General features: G+C 48.5%; 1 protein-coding gene across 1 annotated transcript in view; it reads left to right on the top strand.

Annotated features, from left to right (window-relative positions):
- CFAP53 (cilia and flagella associated protein 53) overlaps positions 1-16,024 on the top strand; it is a 181,744-nt gene extending 165,720 nt beyond the window's left edge. The window contains exon 8 of the mRNA XM_078674795.1: positions 15,388-16,024. Coding sequence (XP_078530921.1) covers positions 15,388-15,628 — 241 coding nt within the window. The 3' untranslated portion in view covers positions 15,629-16,024. The remainder of the gene's footprint in view (positions 1-15,387) is intronic.
- Positions 16,025-16,614: the final 590 nt, after the last annotated feature.

Genomic DNA, 16,614 nt, shown 5'->3' with positions numbered 1-16,614 from the left:
GTGGCGTTCTAAGTTACGGCAATGTTGTCGTTGTAATCTTAGTTGTTCAGAGAACCAAGGAGCCGAAGGGATTTTCCTGTTGTATTTAGATGTTCTAGTTGGGACTAGTGTTGTGAATGCTCCTTCCAGGATTGAAGTATATCTAGTGGCTGCAGTATTTGGATCTGTTTCAGTGTCTATACCCACAAATGCATCAGTGAGAGTCTGTGTAAGATGAGCATGGTCAAGGTTTCTCCAGTCTCTGGTGGTTTGGTAAGGGTTTGGCGATATATTTTTACATGCCGAGGTTTTGATTTTGATATCAAATAAAATTGCAGAGTGATCGGACCATGTTAGAGGTAGTATTTTATTTATGATGATGTGTGGATTGTTGGTAAAGATACCATCAAGCGTATGTCCTGCTTTGTGTGTGGGAGTCGTGATCAGTTGTCTAAGTTCCACAGGAAGTAAATCGTTGATGAGCTGGAAGGTGTCTCTATCGGTTAGGGATTCCAGATGGTAATTGAAATCTCCTAGTAAGATGAAATATTTATTTTCAACAGCTAGCTCACTCAGTTGATGAAGTTGTGACAGAAATGCAGTACGGGAGCCTGGGGGTCGATACAGTAGAGTACCCATAAGTGACTGGTTGGCAGCAAGCGTAACTGTGAAGGCAAATGCCTCACAGTGCGTATGCTTTAGATCAACAGCTTTGACTCGGAGGCTGTTGCGGTATATTATTGCAATCCCTCCACCTTTTTTAGTTGATATGCGATCTTGCCTGTAGACACAGCAGTCTTCTGGCATGGCGGCTTTGAAATCTGGTCCTGATGCATCATCTCCCCATGTTTCCATTAGGAACAGGAGGTCGATAGCATATGTGTTGATTAACTCTAATATATCTATTTTATGGCAAGGAAGCGAGCGGACGTTCACAAGCGCCGCCCGTATTAGTTTCTGTGGTGTAGTTGTTTCCCGAGTTTTTTTTGTGCAAAGTGTACATGTAAATGGGCCTCCGATCGGATCAGCATATGAGCATATCGGAGGATCGTGAGCCTTGCATAGGGTTTTATTTAAGGAAGTGAGTTGACTGGAGGTATATACAAGCCTAGATGACTCAGAAGATGCAGGGGGGTTGGCCCTAGGCCGTGTCTGGTCGCGGACGGGCGCAGACGGGCTTGGCTTTGGAGCGGCTTCGGCGCCCGCTGCGCCAGCCCGCTGCGCCGTCTGGCCATGACACACATTATATAGGGTGAGGAGGGTGGGAGTCCGGCGCGACTAGAGCGCTCACCCAACCACTCCCAAGATGGCGCCCACCGCCGCCAGACGCCTGTTAGAAATCGTCTAAAATCGGTAGGAAAGAGTGAATTTGTAGCGTGTGAAGGGTGTTAGAGTTCCTGTATATAAATTCCCCAATTATCCTAATGTAAAATGCCCCCCGATTAAAATTTATCGAGCGATCTAAAATGCTTCCTAAAGAGGTCAAAATGCCTTTAAAATAAGTGCAATCAGTATTCTCACAAATTAATCACAAACGGCAAGCTCACAGCCCTAGTAGCAATCACCAGGGAGAGCTTCTGAGGCAAGGCGGCCGCCGGGAAGCCCCGATTAAGTACTCTGGGAGGGCGGGAGTCCGGCGCGACTAGAGCGCTCACCCAACCACTCCCAAGATGGCGCCCACCGCCGCCAGACGCCTGTTAGAAATCGTCTAAAATCGGTAGGAAAGAGTGAATTTGTAGCGTGTGAAGGGTGTTAGAGTTCCTGTATATAAATTCCCCAATTATCCTAATGTAAAAAGCCCCCGAATAAAATGTATCGAGCGATCTAAAATGCTTCCTAAAGAGGTCAAAATGCCTTTAAAATAAGTGCAATCAGTATTCTCACAAATTAATCACAAACGGCAAGCTCGCAGCCCTAGTAGCAATCACCAGGGAGAGCTTCTGAGGCTATTCTGGGTGCTTTGGTGCGTCTGCCAGTGTGTACATTTCCCCTTCTCTTCCTTTTCAATAACATTCCTTGCCGTGGTGGTTTATGTGGGGTTTTGCTCTTTTTACTCACAGGAGTCGGCAATTGTAATAGAGAGGGCTCCTCTAATGAGAGGTCTAAAGAGGGATCCAAATTCTCAACTTCAAGGTGGGCCCTCCTCACTGATGCTTGTGATAGTGATGGAGAGGTATCCTGATAAAGCAAAGGGATACTAATATCTGTAATTGAAGAGTTCCCTTTGCTCTGTGTGCTATGTGTTGGTGGGGAACGTATGTATTGTATTGAACCTAAAGATGAACGTTTGTTAAGTTGCAGCTCAATTGACAGGCGGCTCTCGGCAACAGAGATTTCATGGTCCAGGTTTGAGATTGCCTTCGTTAAAAAAGCGTCCAAAGTACCTTTTACACCCCCCCCAGATGTAATTTCCTACCATTGCCGGGTTTTGAAGTCATTTTCAGGGGCCCACGTGATGGCTATAGTGTGTTAACACAAAAACCCCCCCAGAAAAAATAACTTGATTGATTTGTTAGATTATTACAACAACACCTCTTGATATTGCAAGTCCTGATCGGTGGAAACCAAGGGGGGTGGCCCAGCCCAGCCTCGATCGTCCTCGGACGGCCACAGACGGCCCGCCCTTTGCCCGGGCGTTGCCCGCGCGCGTCCCGCGTACCGCGGGAATGGACGTGTCTAAATAGGCGAGGGAGGAAGCGGGAAGATGCCCCAGCTGCGGCAGATGACAAGCCGCTGAGCAAGCTGGTCCTCGCAGTCCCGCGTCGGAAAGGGTATCAGCAGGTCGAATCCGTGCCCCAAATCGGCAACAGTTCCCGGTTTCGTTGGATGTCCCAGGTGAGTAGGCGAGAATACAAAGTGCTCAAAGTCTGCGCCTGCGAGCGGCACCCGCGAAGCGTTATAAGCAGCAAAAGGGAGGAGCGGGAAGAGGCCCCAGTTGCGGCAGATGACAAGCCGCTGAGCAAGCTGGTCCTCGCAGTCCCGCGTCGGAAAGGGTATCAGCAGGTCGAATCCGTGCCCCAAATCGGCAACAGTTCCCGGTTTCCTTGGATGTCCCAGGTGAGTCAGCGAGAATACAAAGTGCCCAAAGTCTGCGCCTGCGAGTGGCACCTTATATGATATATTATTATCTGGTGAATTCTTATGTGCTTATCATTGCTTACTACTCTGATTCAGGCATGTGAGTCTATAAAAGATACCCTAATACTGAATAAGAAATGCGTTACTAACCTGTAACTGCAGTTATCCAGTATTGGTATCTTTCATAGATTCAAATGCAACCCACCCACCTCCCCGAAGGGATCACCTAGTTCTCTCAGTGATATACCTACTTAGCACTGTACTTACGAAAATCTGAGGGACTAGAGCTCCTTCCAGGAAGGTTCCAGAGGGTGGTGATAGCTGATTGGTACCTTTGTAGAGTTTGGTCCTTTTTACAAAAGGACATGGATATGTTACTAATGTAAGGCTCCTGGCCTATTACTCTGTATGTCTAATGAGACATTACTTTATTTATGTTCTGGGGACTCCCATCCCGACGACGGGGAATGATTCAGGCAAGTGAATCTATGAAAGATACCAATACTGGATAACTGCAGTTACAGGTAAGTAAACATTTTTTATAGAAAGTCCAACCAGCTTCTTACATCTTTTGCTCCACCTAGAAAGGACTACGCATTGTCAACGAGTTGTTGCGTTTCTGGAGCAATTACTGTTTGCCACACAAAGTAAGAAGGCCACTGTCGACAAACGTTTTGGCACAGCCTACGAAGAAAGTGGCTGTGTCACAGCCCTGTTTGCTGGAGTGTCACTACCGGACATTTGCAGAGTAGCATTATTGTTTGGACTCGTTTTGGAAGGCTGATGCCGCTGTTGAACAGGCAGTATTACAGTGACTTTTTCAATAAGGTACAGAAATGCTGTTATTGCCTACACATCAGATTTTACAATGCTGTTATAGAGGTTGTCGTGTTTGATATATTTACTAGTTTGAATTTTTCTCTTGACAGTTCACCCCTTACATTATGTTTATTTCTTTATATGAAAGTGGCATCACTTTTTTCTATGGTGTTTCTTACTAGTCCGATTGAAGAATGTAAATCTATCAAAGGTTCAATACTGGAGAAAGTTACTTACCTGTACACTGTGGTTCTCCAATCTTGATATTTTTCATACATTCACATTCGACCCTCCCACTTCTCCTTAGGGCTTAATGCTCTATATACCTCATATATTAGTCCATTTTAGTCCATGCTTGAAATCTGTATGCTTGCTCTGCAGATGGAGAGTGCTTCAGGGTCTGGGCTCTAATTGGTTGAAGTTTGGTTCTAGTAAAACAATGTGAATTGGTTAACAAGTTATCAACAAGGACTAGCTAAGTGTGACCATTTATAGGACTCTGAACTGTATTATCAGCAGGCACCTATTGGGTGTTTTCATGAAGCCCTCACCCACCAACCTGGTTGGTGGCATGCTTCATCATCGGGCTCACCTAGTGACACCTAGTATGTCCCGGGTGTGCTTCGCCGCCTGATTACAGCGGAGCAGGTACTTTCTGAGAGTGCAGTGTGGTGGATTGTGAAGTTAAAACGGCTTAACGGTGGTCCCAGTACCCGAGGGTAAATAAAATTTTAATAATTGGGCCTCCGTTAGCGGTTAAAAACAAGGCAAGTGGATGTTATGGTGGCAAGATTAAGACCTCCTACATCCAGTGTTGGTCAACGTGTTTCAGCCAGTGCCTTTAGTAATGCTGGCTTTCCTTAGGACCGTAAATAGTGCAGGTGCAGGTTAAAAATAGTTAAATGAGTGTGTTAAGACTATGTGTCGCACTCAATAGGGTGCTATAGGTGTGAGAGGCGGATTCCATCATCAGGCATGCCTGAACATACAACATGTATGACAAAAACAAGACGTACAGAAGAAGAAGTCATTTAGCATATAGCTTACGGTCACACAAAACACGAGATTGCCGGTTTTTAAGTGCTTTGTGGGGAGACTAAGAAACGGCGTAGGTGTAACAGTACTGGTGGTACTGTTAGTGATATTAATGGGGAGATAACGTAGACGTGGTGAGGCTAGAGAGCGAGCATCACACACACACTATGTGGCAGAAGCGTAAGGACTGTATTCTCACGCTAGCGATTTGCTGCGAATGCTCCCTGGAGTGATTCGGCAAGGGATCTGACCCTAGAAAGAAAAATGGGGGACCACTGGTAGTTAGACACCTGTAAGGAGAGAAGCGCTTACCCGGAAGTTGTGTGGGTTGGTCATCATACTCACGCGATTCTGGGTCAAGGTCTGCGGAGTACCTGTAGTATCGTCATCAACCTCCGGAACCTGAGTGAGGGTGGCGTTGATGTATTTATGCTGTTGTTAATTGCCGGCACCTGGAAGTAGGAGCAATGTTAGACAGACTGCCAGCGCCGAGATGCGGCCGGTATGCGCATGCGCGTATGTGGAACACGTTTTCGTGAGAAGGCGCATGCTCAGTTCCAAGTGAAGGCGGCACATGCGCAGAGCGTGCCCTGTCAAATCGCCTGCACGCCAGCACGACTATGGTACTGTGCATGCTCATGGATAAGTAAGCGCGGTACAAGCGCAAAGAGATTAAAGAGATTAACAGCACGCCTCTGGTGCCGCGCAAGAGCGAGTCAGCGCGGTACATGTTCAAATGGTGTGTCGCGCATTACAGTGCAGTTAGTTAGCCCACATGCCTCAAGTACCTAAATGGGGGGAGGTGGGGGCTATGCAAATGTGTCGGAACCCAAGGGGTTTGAGATGGAGGCAAAAACGACACGTGTTGGCACTGGGCAGCATCACTGGGGATGAGGTTGTGGCCAAAGGCTGTGCCCAGTTCATGACATACATAATGAGGATCATTAAGGAGGAGTGCTGCAGACGCTGAGTCTACAGGGTGTTAAAGGCTGAGAGAGTTCCAGGGGATGGAGTTGTTGAGTCCATCTTTTTGAAGGGAGAGACGGTAAATCCATCGTTGCTCCTTGTTGAGTAGTATTCTTTCATTGTCATTCCCACCGGTGATGAACTGTTCAATCACTGTCCAAGTTAGATCGGGGTTTGGTTATGGCGTAGGAAGTGGTCAGTCAGTTTACTGATGTTTTTCTTGCATCTGATGGTGCTTCTGTGTTCTACCACTCTGGTGCGTATTTTACGTGTGGTCATGCCGATGTATCGTAAGCCACAGGGGCATGTCAGGAGGTAGACTACATTGCTGGAGTTGCAATTGGTGTGGTGACGTTGGGTCCAGGTCTTGCCTGGTTCCAGATCCAGGGTTTTTGTATGTCTGGTGAGGTGGAACACACTGCAATCATTGCAGGGGTAGTGGCCAGTGATTTTGGGGAGCCCCCAGGTATTTAGGATGGTATTAGGTTATTTTCCGGTGTGGGGTTTAGGACGAGTGGACACCAGCTGGTCCTTTAGGTTATTGGACCTCTTGTATGCGAAACGTAGTTTGTTCCATTCTCTAGGTCCCGAATTGATGATTTTCCAGTGTTTGCGGATGATTTTCGCACCTTGATTGTAGACCGTGTTGTAGGTGGTTACACAGGTTATGGGCTGTTCTTGGGGCTCCTTGACAATGGTTTCTAGGAGTGCATCACTGTTCTGGTTGCGGGCTCTTTTGTTGGTTTTGGAGATAATGGCCTGAGGGTATCCACGCTCCAATAGTTTCTTTGCAAGGTTGGTGGATTGTTTTTTGTAGTCTGCCACTTGGCTACAGTTTCTACAAATACGTAGGAATTGGCCATATGGGAGGTTTTCCCTTAGAGGTCTTGGGTGGAAGCTCTCAAAGCGTAGTAGAAAGTTCCTTGTGGTGGGTTTGTAGTACGTTGTGGTGGTGAGGGACCCTTGTTTGACCGAAATGTTGAGGTCTAGAAAGGCTAGTGTTGAGGAACTTGCCGCGCTGGTGAATATGAGGTAAGAGTCTCTGCTGTTAAGCGATGTGAGGAAAACATCAAGTGTCTGGTGTGAGCCTTGCCAGATGACTAGGATGTCGTCGATGTATCTACGCCATTTCATGATGTTGTTGGCGTAGGGATTGGTGCTTGACATTATATGGGTTTGCTCAAAGTGGTGGACATAAAGCCCAGCCACGCTGGGGGCAAAAACACTGCCCATCGATGTACCATTGGTCTGTAGAAAGTGGGTGCCTTCATACTCAAAGTAATTATCCTTGAGGGCCAGGGTTGCGCAGTCCAGGATAACGTTTCTAGGGGTGTGGTATATCCAAGGGGTCTTCATGAGGATCTCTCTGAGTACTTGGAGGGTGGCGTCCTGTGGAAGGCTTGTATACAGGCTCTCAATGTCCAGTCCCACTAGTAGCTGTGTGTTGACATCAAAGGGCTCATTGTTTTTTTTGTTTTTTTTTTAAAAACCTTTATTGGAGTAAGCAAGAAATACAAGGATGGGCCTACAACCACACGGGCTGGCCGCTAAAGAGGAGTCGAAATACAAGATACCTGCCCGCAGAGGCAACAATTGACCAACAATGCAATACTCCCCACGAAATACAGGACAAAACAGATTTTATTTTATATGAAAGAACAAGCACACAACAAGGCGAAAGTATAGTACTGTCAGTCAGCCCAAAGGACGTAAAGGGGGTACAGCAGCAGGAGAACATAAACGGAGCTCCAAGCTCCAAGGAGATCGGGGGGGGGGGGGGGAGGGGCGAGGAGATCAGAGGGGAGAACCGGAAACACCAGCACAACCCCTATATAAAGGGTTCCAGGAACGCTCGCCTAGGGAGACAGGGTAATCTCAGCAGTGCCTACAAGGGGAGGAGTACAAATGTCGCCACGGTAGTCATTCCATTGACCCCAAACCTTCGTCCACGCCCTGGGTCTGCCCCTGGCCACATAGACAGTCTTCTCACGGAACATGGACCAGTCCATATTATCCTCCCATTTCGAGACGTCAGGGGGCCTAGAGGCCCCCCAGAGTTGCGCGATATCCCGCTTCGCAACCATATAACCCAGGGTGGCCCATCTGGTCTGGGCCACCGAATAGTCGGTGGGTTCCCAAACATTCAAAAGACAGCGACGAGGTTCCGGACGCAAGGACACACCTGTCACCACAGCCATCACTTCAAGCACAGCCGTCCAATAAGCAGCCACCATCGGGCACTCCCAAAGAATATGCAAAAAAGTTGCACTCAAACCACAGCCACGCTTGCATAACCCGTCGGAGGAAAAGCCCATCACCACCAGACGCGGTCCCGTAACGTACACCCGATGAAGGATCTTAAGTTGAACCAGACGGAGACGAGCCGGAATGGCCACCTCCTTCGGGGAGGAGAGGGCCGATTGCCAGTCCTCATCATCAAGTTCCAACCCATCGCCCACCCACGCTTCCCGAAGTCGGACCAGTAGGTCGGCCCGATTATTAATCAACTTTTTATAGATCAGGGAGATAGTGCTATCAGGAAGATGCCCGTCAAGGATACGGTCTTCAAGGGGGGAAGAATCAGGCGGAATCTCACCAGGAGCAAATACCGAAGCAAGGGCGTGTCTGACCTGTAGATAACGAAAGAACTCCCGACCATTCAGGCCATAGTCAGCCTGGAGGGCCTGAAACGACCGCACAGAACCCTTAGAGTACACATCCCCCACCTTACAAATCCCAATCACATCCCAACGGTCGAAACCCTTGGTAGACCAGAGACCGCCCAGACGTTCCGAAGCATAAAGCGGTGTCGCCAACGTCAAGCGATCTTCCCAGCCCAAGCTCACATTCGCAGCGCGCCACACAGTCAAAGCAATCAATGTAGGTCCCACAAGATGGCGCCCAGCGGAGCGAGAGTAAAGCACTCTGTTAAAATCACCTCCCGGAAGCTGAAGTTTATCCATCTCGAACGCCGGATTACGACCCGGCGAAAACATAACGTGGTTGATAGCAGACAGGTGGGAGGCCCAATAATATCTCTTAATGTCGGGGAGCGCCATGCCCCCGTCATACCACGGGATGGAAAGTTTCGCGAGAGCAATGCGCGGACGCCCATCCCAAATAAGCTGTCTCTGAAGACTCTCAATCTCCCGAAAATAGGTCGTAGGGATAGGATCATAAAAGTTCTGGAGAGCGTAGAGAAATCGCGGCAATGACATCATTTTAAACAGGGCCGCCCGACCCAGAGGAGATAAGGGAAGTTTACGCCAGCGGGCAACGTCCAAACGTAGTCTAAGCAACGGGGGAAGGAGATTACGATCAAAGCGAAGGGACGAGTCCAAAGTAACAAAAATCCCCAAGTATTTGAAGCCATCCTGGGCCACCTGAATGGGAAGTCTACTCGGCAACGGAGGCAAGACACCAGATAAAACATATACACAGGACTTGGTCCAGTTAATTACAAGGCCCGAGTTAGCACCAAAGGACGCGAGAACGTCAAATAAAACGGATAAAGACTTACGAGGGGAGGTAAGATACAAGAGGATATCGTCCGCATAAAGCGAGACACGGTCTTCAAAGTCCGGGGCCCAACGAATCCCTTTAAGGGACGGTTCCCACCGAAGCCAGGCCGCCAATGGTTCAAGAGCGAGTGCAAACAGCAGCGGAGACAAGGGGCAACCCTGGCGGGTGCCCCTGCCCAAGGAGAAGGGAGCCGACACCCTACCATTCACCACAACTTGCGCCAGAGGTTCCGCGTACAACAATTTAATCCAGCTAATAAACTCGCACCCGAATCCGAATTTCTCAAGAGTCGCCCATAAATAGGGCCACTCCACAGTATCGAAGGCCATAGAGGCATCCAAAGACGCCAAAATGGCCGGTTCCGTCAACAGCCCCGCCCTCGCTATCACGCCGTGAAGGCGACGTAGATTCAAAGCAGTGTTGCGATGCGGGATAAAGCCAGATTGATCTGGATGGACCAGGTCACCAAGAACCGACAGAAGACGGGACGCCAAAAGTTTCGCCAAAACCTTGGGTTCAACATTTAACAGGGATATAGGCCTATATGAGGAACAAAGGTCCCGCGGTTTACCATCTTTGGGGATGACGACTATCGTCGCCAGACGCTGATCGTAGGGAAGGATGTTCCGCTCTCGGGATTCTAAAAACATATCGCGGAGATACGGCGCCATCTTATCGGGACGTAACTTGTACAACTCAATAGGCAACCCGTTCGGGCCCAATGCTTTGCCCGAGCGGAGCGAACGGATGGCAGCAGCTATCTCATCAGCCGTAAAAGGGGAGTCCAAAGCAATACGGTCCAAGTCGGAGACACAGGGCAGAGTTATATCACGCAACAGAAGGCGAGAATCCGCCACATCCCTCACAGACACGGGAGCATACACAACACGGAAGTATTCGGCAAAACGGTCAACAATAGCAATCGGGTCAGTCACATTCTCACCACTCGCAGACTGAATCACGGGCACCACACGATTAACTCTTTCTTTCTTGTCCAACCACGCTAGGAGTTTACCCGCTTTATCACCCACATCATATAACCTGCCTTGTTGTTCTCGAAACATCACCTTTGCAGCGTCCGTGACCAGGGATTTATAGGCAAATTGTTTCAAACCCAGGGCGTGAAGTTTCTCAGGTGTGACACCAGAGTCCAGTTCGTCCTCCAAAGCCGAAATCTCCCCCTCAAGGTCTACCACCTCCCTCTTCCCGGCTTTCTTAGCTTCAACAATCAAGGAAAGGGCCTGTCCACGAATCACCGTTTTAAAAGCTTCCCACAGGGACACAGCCGAAGAGACCGACCCCTCGTTGTCCAGGAAATACGCATCCATGGACTTGAGCAAGAGGCTACGGGTCTCAGGGGAGGAAAGGTACCATAGGTTAATGGGAGCTACTCGGCCCGCTGCCTCCACCCCAACCTCAAAACGGAGCCAGAGCGGCGAGTGGTCAGAGATACCCCTTGGCAAATGCAAAATCTCACTGACCGCCGACGACTGGGCCGCGGGCATCAGGAAATAATCCAGCCGAGACAAACTGCCATGTGCCCCAGAGTGGAATGTGTATTGAAGCTGAGTGGGATGCAACAGTCGCCAGCAGTCCACAAGGCCAAAGGTATCTAGAAACCCACCCAACCACTGCTGAGCAGCCGGAGCATCCCTAGGGGGATGGCGATCGTGAAGGCCGGAAAGCACCGAATTAAAATCACCGGCCAGGAAGAGAGTACTATTAGGGAGATCTAACAAGACGCGGCCCAAATCAGTGAAAGTAGAAGTCTGCAAACCCGGGGGGACATAAACATTGAAGAGAGATAGGGTGCGGCCCTCATATCTACCCACCAAGACCACATACCTCCCTCGGTCATCTTGAATCACCTCATCAATTGCCAGGGGGAGGGAGGTTCGAACAAGGATACCCACACCCCTGGAACCAGAGGTAAACCCCGAGTGTGCCACAAGGCGGTAGCCCCACCTATTCATTGCATAACAAACATTTCCAATCAAATGAGTTTCTTGCAGGAAAACAATGTCCGGTGATAAACGTCGTATACATTTCAAAACCACACTGCGCTTAATACGATCTCCCAGACCGTTAACGTTCCAGGAAACGAATTTTAACCCTCTACCCCCCATCCCATCCACCCGATCCAAGACCCCACGTCCATGAGCACGACATCAGAAACAGCAGCAAACACAGGAGCAATCCGCCTTGAAAACAACACACAGAAAAGAAAGAACTTCCCAACCCCCCTCCCCCAAACTGAAAAGGAACACCCCCCACCCTGCACCCCTGCAAAAAGCTAAAGAGCCACCCCAACCTGCAGTGTGCCTGTCGCCCTAGGACCCCTATTCTACACAAAGACCCCGGAGGAGGAAAGGCCCCCGTTCCACCCGCCCCCCGACCACACCAAGAACTAAAAGGAACAAACTAAAGACAAAATAATTATGCTGTAGAGGAACGCCGGCCAACACTCCTGAAAACGTGTTCAAAGTAAGACATGAGAGCCGAACAGTCAGATCTCCGCACCACCTTCAGCACCACCAGGGTGAGCGGCGGGCTCAGTCTCAGGAGGACGGTCAGGCAAGGAGTCCAGCCAGTCATTAACAACATCTGGTCGATCAAAGAAAAGGGCACGCTCGTTATACTCGACCCGAAGCCTGGTGGGAAAGAGCATAGCATAGCGTAGGCCCCGGTCCCGAAGACGTTTCTTGGCACCACGAAATTCCATCCGTTGTCTCTGAACTTGTTGGGAAAAGTCCGGGTAAAAGTTCACCGTGGCATTTTCAAAGGCCACCGGGCCCTTCACCCGCGAAGCCTGCAGGATAGCGTCCCGGTCTCTATAGTGGAAAAGCTTCGCCACAATAGGTCTCGGCGGGGCTCCCGGCTTACCTTTGCCCCCCGGAACACGATGTGCATGTTCCACTGTGAAAAACTTAGTAAGACCAGAAGGGGCAAGATGGTTCAAGACCAGATCTTCAACCAGGAGATCCACCGAGTGGGGTTCTGGGTTCTCCGGTACACCAACCAGACGGACATTGCAGCGACGTGCCCTATTTTCAAAATCCTCCAGGCGTCGGGTCATGAAGTCGTTCACCCGACGGAGATTACCAACCTCCGTCTGGAGCTCCGATACGTCCTTCGTGAGGCTGGATGATTTAATATCCAATGATTGTACCCTTTCATTCGTCTTGCCGAGATCAGCACGAATCAGATTCACTTCAATAGCCACAGTGTCAAGTTTATGGGCCAAGGCCTCGTACTGTAGGCCGATGGATTCCCTCACGCCCGAAATGGCGCCCATAATGTCCTGCAGGGAGGGCTCCGCCGACTCCTCCAAAACTCGATCGGACGCTGTAATAGGACCAGGCAGGGCAGCTCCGGGGGACCCCTTAGAATGGGTATAGCGGTCCATAACATTTGATTGAACCGGAGCTCCGCGCAGAGGTGTTTTCGTCTTGCGCGTCTCCCTGTCCCCTCTGCCCGCCATTTTGAAGATGCGTCACAAGGCGAGCCACCAGGGTCAACGGGCCCGACACTCAAATCGCAGGACCAAAGGTTCCAAAAAGGGCACCACACGGGTAGAGGTCGCCAAACCAGCAAATAGTCCACAGGAAGGCCCAACAGCCGATCTGCCTCCAAGTATCAGTCCCTGCACGACACGCACACTGTCGGCCCAAGTCGAAACAGAATCGAAACCGAAACTTAGGAGGGGGACCCACAAGGCTAGTTCTCCTGCCGCTGTTGTTCAATTCCAGGACGGCCACAGAACCGCACCCCGTCCCGGGCGCACCTCAAGGGCGGAGCCCAAAAGTTCAGATCACCATATCTCAGGAATCCAATGTCCAAATCGATTTCTGAAAAGTGCCAGGGTCATCAGCCAAACGTCCTCCACATGAATTCTTGCAGGAAATCAGGATTCAGTCAGGATAAAATGCCGGGAGTGGCGAGGGTCCGGAGAGCGCTGTGCTCAAGCGGCCATCTCGGATGCCCGCCAAGCTCCTCCTCCAAAAAAAAAAAAAAGGGCTCATTGTTAATGATGTTTAGGAGATGTTTGTGTCCTTGATGTATGTGGGGGTTTGCTGGACTAGGGGGTTGAGAAAGTAGTCACAATATCATGTTAGGGGCTCTAGAAGGGAATTGATGCCCGACACTATGGGTCTCCCTGGTGGTGGTATAGTGCCTTTGTGTACTTTAGGTACGGTGCAGAAGTAAGGTACTTTTACGTTCTTTGGGCAGAGGTATTCTGCTTCCTGTTTGGAAATGTGTTCCAAGTCGCTTGCTCTTTTCACTAAGTCCCGGATGGTTGCTTGTAGTTCAAGGGTCGGGTCTCGGTCTAGTCTCTTGTAGTTGCGTGTATCGCTGAGGAGTCTACGGCATTCTTTGTCGTAATCCACTTTGTCCATCAGTACAATGCCACCTCCCATGTCCGCTGGTTTTATGACCAAGGAGGGGTTAACAAGGTCACTTGGTTTCCCTATGGCTGTTAATATTTATGTATAGCCCCATTGTTATAATTACCGTTGGACTCCCACTATGGTGATGGTGAAGATTCAATCATGTGAATCTATGAAAGATATCTATACTGGTTATCACAGTGTAGTTGTTTCCTTTTTAACACAATCAGTGCCTGCATTAATTGCAATAATAAAAAAAAGAATGTTAATATTTTGTTGTTGCATGCCTTACTGTAGTGCTGGAACAATTTTGTGAGAGTGGGTGCCGCTATCAATTTTACATCACACAGTAAGGGTGTAGTAAGTAACTGGTGGTGCAGTTTGGAGCATTCTATTGCAAATATACAACTAAAGCATGGTGTGGTAGTGCACTGTCATTTACAGGCAGTACACTTTCCATTGAAATGGCCACTAAATTTGAAGAAACATACAGTTTTACTGATAAAACTATAAAGCTCACAAACAATGTGCATGGCTATTTTGGGGGGGCAGGGGTGCAGTACCCCCTGCATCCTAACTTCCTGTGCTTATTATGCCTTATGGTTATATTTTTCCCAGGAACATAGGTTTGCTTTAATTTCTTATTATTCCTAGCTGATAGAGACTTCTAGCCGCAGATTCCATACTTTGTATATCCCCAGGGGTCCAACTGGTTCCAAAAGACTTTCAAGCAGTACCCCTGCACACCGGTAGGTGACGTCGTTTGGCTCCGCATAGGTGTCGTCTGTTTTGGAAGTGATGTGCATCATACCTATATAGGCACTACCTCAGCGCGCTGATATCAGTTCTTTCCCTTCTTCATCAGATAGCGCAGTTCCAGATTGAGCTACTCCTAAGTCATTTTCTTACTGGTCTTTTTTGAATTTTTGTTGACCTTTTTTTAAATGATATCTTCTGGTGTGAGAATGTCACCAAATAAACGTACTATTTTCATACTGTCTGGGGCCTGTCATAGACAAATGTCGGTGACTGACTCTCACTTGCCATGTTTGTTGTCCCTGGAACTGGTTCACGACTCCACGGCATGTGAGGATTGCCACATCGTGCAACCCAGGGTGCTAAGGGAGGGATCCCTCAAGCTCCTCATCTCCAGACATCAGTCGACTCTGTGACGCTCAATGTCCTGCTCACGTGGGAGGCCCCATGACCATTCATGGAGCTCCTCACGACATTCCATGTCGGCCAGAATATCACCCTGCCTACTTTCTTTGCTCCACCCAATCCTTCCAAAGAGGAGGAGAGACTCCACCCTCTGGACCCAAAAAGAACATTGTCATTCTATCTGCTCCCTTGCACTGCGGCTCAAGGGTACCTGCGTTGGCGCAGAGCAACTTATGCTGTGCAAGGAGACGACAGGAATGCCCCATATAATGGTAAATATGGCGCATTCCTGCCCTCCCCCTGTCACGCAGCACAGCAAGGTGTCTTATTGCATAGCATGAAAGTATGAAAACTCTGGCCCTTCATTTTTACTTTGTCGATGCATGCAATATTTGATACATCAGATGTACATTTAAAAAAAGGTTTGTTTCTATTCCAGAGAAAAGCAACAGGCTAAGGAATATCAGGACCAGCTTCTGTGTCAAGCAGCCTATCAGAAGCAGCGCAAGGAAATGGAGACCGAAGAGGCCTGCCGGGAGTTTCAGGCCGGGCTCCAAGCTGAGCAGGCCTATCAGAAGAAGCTCCAGGAAATCCTGGCACGGCCTTACGTGAGCCACGACAACGTGCACCCTCTGAGAAGAGCGCGGATCTCGAGTCCCAAGAACTGGTTCCCAGCATAAGAGTTTCCATGGAGGGACACTGACGTGATTGTATGATAATTTGAGACCAAACTACAATTAAATGTGAACGGCCAAGCTAACATTTGAATTTTCTTCACTTTGATTATGCGCCTATCGTATTCTGAAAATTGATTAGTGTCAATTGTGTTTCCATTTTCATTGTTTGTATCATTCCTTTTGTCATCAATACTTTCTGTGAATTTTGCTTCCTTAACATTTTTCAAATTCTAGTACTGATGAACTATCTTCATTTTGCCCATTATTTTGGAGGAAGTCATCAATTTTATGCTACCTTTCCTCATAAGTTTTAAATGAGAACATCAGTAATAAGGTGATGTCAGTGAAGTAGTGGAGAAATGTTTAATGGTTCAACTATAAATACTTCCCACGTTTTAAGTCCTCCACTATTGAACATTGAAAAAGAGTCAATGATTAACTCAAACCACAAGTGGGAGGACTTTTAAACTGTTAGGTTGTTTTTTTTTCAATAAAAATAGTTGCGTCTCTTTGAGAAAAATGTGGGATAGTGAATATGGGCATACACACTTGAACTTTCCATCACAGAAAAAAATGGTAATTTTACTTCACATTCATACCGTGTTTTTCATCTGCTCTGAACCTCTGCAAATATTATAATTTGAGATATGATATTCCAAGATCCCTTCAGCAGGATAGAGCAAATTCATGGTTCCAGGTTCCAAGCTCATTGTATGCCTAGTAAGACTGCTCATGTACCCAAGTAAGAAGATCTGGGGCCAGGTGTACAAAAAAGTCAGTTTGCGATTTCCTAATTGTAATTTTTGCAATTCACAATTAGGAAACAGCAAACAGCTATGTACAACAGTGTCTCGGACACTTTTTGTGATTCTCAATTGGTTGCAGATGGACTTGCCTCATCAATATTCATGAGGTAGGTCGCAATTTGCGATCCATTAGTAATAGCTACAATCACAGGGATGGTGGCCGGCTGGGGTCAGCAGACCACC

Source organism: Lissotriton helveticus, chromosome 2_1 (assembly GCF_964261635.1).
Source record: "Lissotriton helveticus chromosome 2_1, aLisHel1.1, whole genome shotgun sequence".
Taxonomy (NCBI): Eukaryota; Metazoa; Chordata; class Amphibia; order Caudata; family Salamandridae; genus Lissotriton; species Lissotriton helveticus.
The sequence above is the reverse complement of the archived record's forward strand: the minus strand, read 5'-3'. Positions and strand labels throughout refer to the sequence as shown.